Source organism: Nestor notabilis, unplaced genomic scaffold (assembly GCF_000696875.1).
Source record: "Nestor notabilis isolate BGI_N333 unplaced genomic scaffold, ASM69687v1 scaffold14618, whole genome shotgun sequence".
Taxonomy (NCBI): Eukaryota; Metazoa; Chordata; class Aves; order Psittaciformes; family Psittacidae; genus Nestor; species Nestor notabilis.
Genome location: NW_009938825.1, coordinates 1 through 4824, shown reverse-complemented (window position 1 = coordinate 4824; position 4824 = coordinate 1). Strand labels below are relative to the sequence as shown.

The 4824-nt window shown below is 37.5% G+C and overlaps 1 protein-coding gene across 1 annotated transcript in view; it reads right to left on the bottom strand.

Moving 5' to 3' along the window:
- The window catches only part of SLC5A7 (solute carrier family 5 (sodium/choline cotransporter), member 7), a 21117-nt gene extending 17120 nt beyond the window's left edge, over positions 1 to 3997 (bottom strand). Inside the window, exon 1 of the mRNA XM_010019548.1 lies at positions 3820 to 3997. Within this exon, the coding sequence (XP_010017850.1) occupies positions 3820 to 3997 (178 nt within the window). The remainder of the gene's footprint in view (positions 1 to 3819) is intronic.
- Between the last annotated feature and the right edge of the window lie 827 nt (positions 3998 to 4824).

The window sequence follows — 4824 nt, the reverse complement described above, 5'->3', positions numbered from 1 at the left end:
AGCATGAGCATGAATGCTGCAGGAACAATACCCACTTCCAGACAGGGAATACTGTCCCATAGTCAAGGACAGATGTCCAACATTGCTGCAGTTGTGGCAAAGAAGGCTTCAGGGTCTGGCATCGATTTGCCTGGGGTTGCTATTAAGGTGGCGGGTGTTTTCCAAGGGGCACGTGGACACTATGCCTAGCTCCCTTATTTTCTTCTGGAGGAGACCAAGTCACTTCCCTTCTGTGCGATGTTGCAGAGGACATTGCTCTCCCCTGGCTGGGGAGAGGAGCAATTCCCTGAGGACATTTATTGTTGGTGAAATGGATTATTTAGCACTTATTTTCAATTTTATTTCTTGATTTCTTGACTGGGATTTGAAAAATAGCTGCCTATCAATATTTCAGTGCACATGACTGTTTTGGAACATCTGCCAAGGACCCCAGAGCTCTTGGATGGTGCTATAAGGCTTTTTCTGAGGGGGTGAGTGGGTAGTCAGCATGTACATTGGCATCAGTAAACACATGACAAAAGAAATAATGGGATATAATAAGATGGGATTTCAGCTTTAGATATTAATTTTTTGATCCTCAGTTTGCTAAGCCACAATTTAAAGTTTGTTTAATACCTTTTTGGGTAAAATTCTTTTTTCTTTTTTTTTTTTTTTTTTTTTTTTAGCTTTGGTCTAAATCAGACGAAAGGAATATAAAATTTAATAATCTATGGAAACACTGATGTGGTAATCTGTTTTAATCTTCTCTTTGCCTGCTGTCTGAAGGACCAAAAAAATACAGGAAATATCAACATCCATTTAAAACATGTACCCTAAAAAATGATCAGAAAAATAATGAAGGTACAGAGTGCAGTTCTGCTCCTAGTTCGTATGAATAACACAGAAATGAATTTCAGAGTTCTTTCTATATAGGTATATATTAGAAAATCAGATTTTTTTGGCACTTCTTTTTGAATGATCCCTTTTTCTGACCAGTAAAATCATTGAATCAGCTCATCAAGATCTGTAAAATGAAGATCTTGACCTAATGATTACAAAAAATAGAATTATATATATTTTTTTTTTCCTTGTGGAAGGATATGTAGCTCCATCCATGAAAAAATTACATCAATAGATTATTACCCTTTTGGTCATGTTTGTAAGCATTTGATTATGTCACCTTAAATACTTCTTTTGGGGTTTAATCTCAATCATTGAAATCAGAATAGACTCAAGTTTGTCTCAGATACCACTTCTAAAGAATTTCACCCAGAAATTAAGGAACGCTAATGTTCGATGAAACATTTTGACTGTAATTATATAAGAATGATACAGACGTTAAAGGCATGTCTACTATGGTACTATGTTTTCTCATTTTAGCATGAGCTGCTTCCTATTCAATCTTTTCATTCTGTCTGTTTTGATAATTGCCAACACACAGACCCTTCAACAGGCTTTGTGTTAGCCATTTCAGTAGCTAGTTGATACAGCTGCTTCTTCAGGTTAATAGTATATATCCTAATACGTCCATAGCCATTATTCATAGGCAGTGCATTTGTTTAAGGTTTTTCAATGCCATTTAGAAAATCAACTACAATTACTCTGGAATCTTGAGTCCATCCCTATGAAGTCACAACACTTATGCTCTGAATTTTAATTTAAATTTATAGTCTGAGTTCTGTCATCCTCCCCACCAAGTATCCCTAGAAACTAACCACATTTTTGTAGCCAGTATCCATGGCACATGGTAGGATTTGTCTCGGGCAAGAAAGACAGAATTAGGCCTTATCTCATATCCAAAAATATTTCATGTCCATACGAACGATACCCTTTCTGGAGATCTTGAAGAATTTCTTGTTTCCTTTAATGGAAAAGGCTTTGGTTTTTAATTCATGTTTAGACAATTGAAACTGAAAAATACAAAGATGATGTTGGACTAGCCGTACATATCTGGAGCCATGGTTATGAGATGCAAAATTAGCATCTATCATCTTTAAAGAAGCAAATATGCCCTTGAATAATGTGACCATTTAGTAAAAATTACTGCAGATTTTTATTGACTTCCTTTCATATTTGTTTAGTTATGGCTTTACAAACTGAGTTCTCCAACCACCCTCTATGAGACAAAACTCGGACTAACCCCTGAATCAGCAGCCAGGTGCCACATATGACAGTGTGCCAGACATGGTTCCCTGAAACCAAATTTACTTGCCATGCCAAGCTTTAATTGCTCAATTTAAGGAAGGGACAGGTGAGAAAGTGTGCAAACCCTGATGATACAAAATCCATGAGTGTTTTAGCTGCCCAAAGGCTTTAGGATCAGTCTGATACTCCACCACAGGGATGATCTACTACACTGTCTCTACAGCTTGCAGGAAGTGGAATGAGTGGGTGTGAATTGTGGTGGCTACAGAAACTGCTTGCAATATAGCAAGCCCCAGTTCACGTCTCATCTCTGCTTCAGCTGTTCCGAAAAATATTCCTGCAAAATAGAATTAAGGAGACCAGCATTTGTGTCTTCTTCCGCAAGCAAAGTCGTTAGTCATAACCATTTGAGCGGGGTATGTCTTGTTTTGTCTCTGCTCCCTGATCTAATGGTTACAGTTTTGTGGCAAGCAATTTCTCTGCAAAATATTCTGGTTACAATGCTCTTGAAAACATTTCATTCAGCAGAAAGCAATAAAACCAGCTCTTGCTATCATATCTAATGTTTCAATAGCCAATAGATAAGTGATACAGCAAATTATAGCAAAGTGTGAAAAGCAGAATGTCTGCCTGTATTCAAACTTCACTGACTTTTACAAACATTCTTTACTTTATATCCAAATATTCAATCTATAAATGAGCAAAATGCCCCTGCAGGAAATAGGAAATTCTCTTGGTTAAAGAACACAGAATTCTGGCCCAAGTTTTTATGTGTCTCTCCCTTACTATATAATTGCAAAACCAGAACAGGGCAAAACAGCAAAACATAAATATAACCTGGTAAATCCAACGTGGAAACTGAAAGGGCTTTGCCTGAATAGGTCTTAAAATAAATTAATTTAAAAAAAGGGGAAAGATTGCATAAATAAAAATGGTGGGCCAATTCACTCTTATTACACTGCATTTTTTCCCCCATATCATATATTTGCTGTAAGACTTGAGATTTTGCATCATATTATGAATTTCTTATTTATCCAGGTAAGACACCTGGTTCTACTGGCTGTGGGAGCCAGACAGCACTGCTTACAAAATTAGTGAAGAACTCTTCCTCCACCCAGGCTTTTCTTACTGATACTACTATTGACAGTAATGTATGATTTTGTCAACCTGCTGCAGAAGAATCTAAGACAATCCACAATGTAAGTTTGCTGAAATCAGTGGAATTACAAGCTTAGATTTAATGCAACTTTCTTTTAGAAACTTATTCTTAATTGATGCTGGACATTCCCCCCCATCTTTTTGCATATAAACTTTGTTTTACTCAGATTAAACAAAAATAACTCACCATTTTGGATAGCTTTAACAATAACAGCTCTTTTAAAACTGAATTTCTTATTATCTATATAAATTCTATACTTCTGTCCCAAACATGTTGATCTATAGAGGAATATAGAAGCAATAAATAGGAATTTTAATATATTCTTCACGTATGATTTTAAAATATTTATCGTATTTACATAGATGCTACATTTGGCTGTTCACTAAACAATGTTAATTGCAACTGGAAAATAAAGTACATGTATTTTTTCCATTTTGCATTGTTCAACGTGAAGATTACACTTCTTCATTCAGATGGAAAACTGACAAGTTATATGTTGGTTAGGAAAAAAGATAATAAACGTGTTTTTTACATACCAGTCATTGTAAATCCACCAACTAGCAAGCCAATGTCTCGTCCACCGACTATAATAGCTTCGCTGCGATCTCCTTCGCTGCCAGTGTTCTTGGTTTTCCAAGCAGCCCATATCCCAACCGCCAGGATAGCCAGGTAGAATACAATTATGGCCACCAGCCCCTCCGCATGGAAAGCCATGTTGAAGTCCTGACTGTTTCTTTGACTGCTATTTCATTAAGACCTCTGGAGAGAATGCAATAATAGGTCTGCTTTTAACAAACCTGGTAAGATGCTTTCTTGAATCAGTGTACAAAGAAAAGTCAGAAGGTTACTAAAGAGACTATTCTGGTGATTTTATGAGTATTTCAGATGTAATTCAAATTAAGTTTACATGCCATTTAAAATGACTGTGGAGCAACAAGCAACAACTGCAACCTACAATTACATACGTAAATGATGTGGCTGAAAGCTACACAATTCTTGGAAATCAGTTTTTGAGCACTGAATTCTTTTAGCATCACCAAGTCCCCAGTATCTGCAAACTCTTCAGTCAAGAAATAGTTTGGTACATGCAATAGGATAGAAAATCTTGGCCATGTGGGTTGTTGCAAAAGTCTCTAGTTAGCAGATAAGCCACAGAACTGTTTTAAGTTATTTGAGAACTGTGGATAAGCAATAACTACAGCAGCAGAGCACATCTTTGAATCTTTCTGACAGAATGCTTAATCTTTCCCCCTTCTATAGCCTCCGGTATTTAAAAACCTGCTCTTTCTTTTTTGCGCCATTTGACTGTCCGTCATTGAAAGTATCAATCTATTGTCTTTCGCAATTTGAGAAGTAAACGGAAAGCTCAAAAGCTGTCGAAAGGCAGAAATCCTGGGGTGTACAAATTACAGAGGGGGAGAACTCCCGGGAGACACAAGCAAACCCCTACCCCGCCTTTCCCAGAGCCCCCCCAGCTCTCGCCGTGCCGCTCCGCAATCGCTGTCACACTGCCGCGCCGGCACGACCCATCCGCGCTCCCG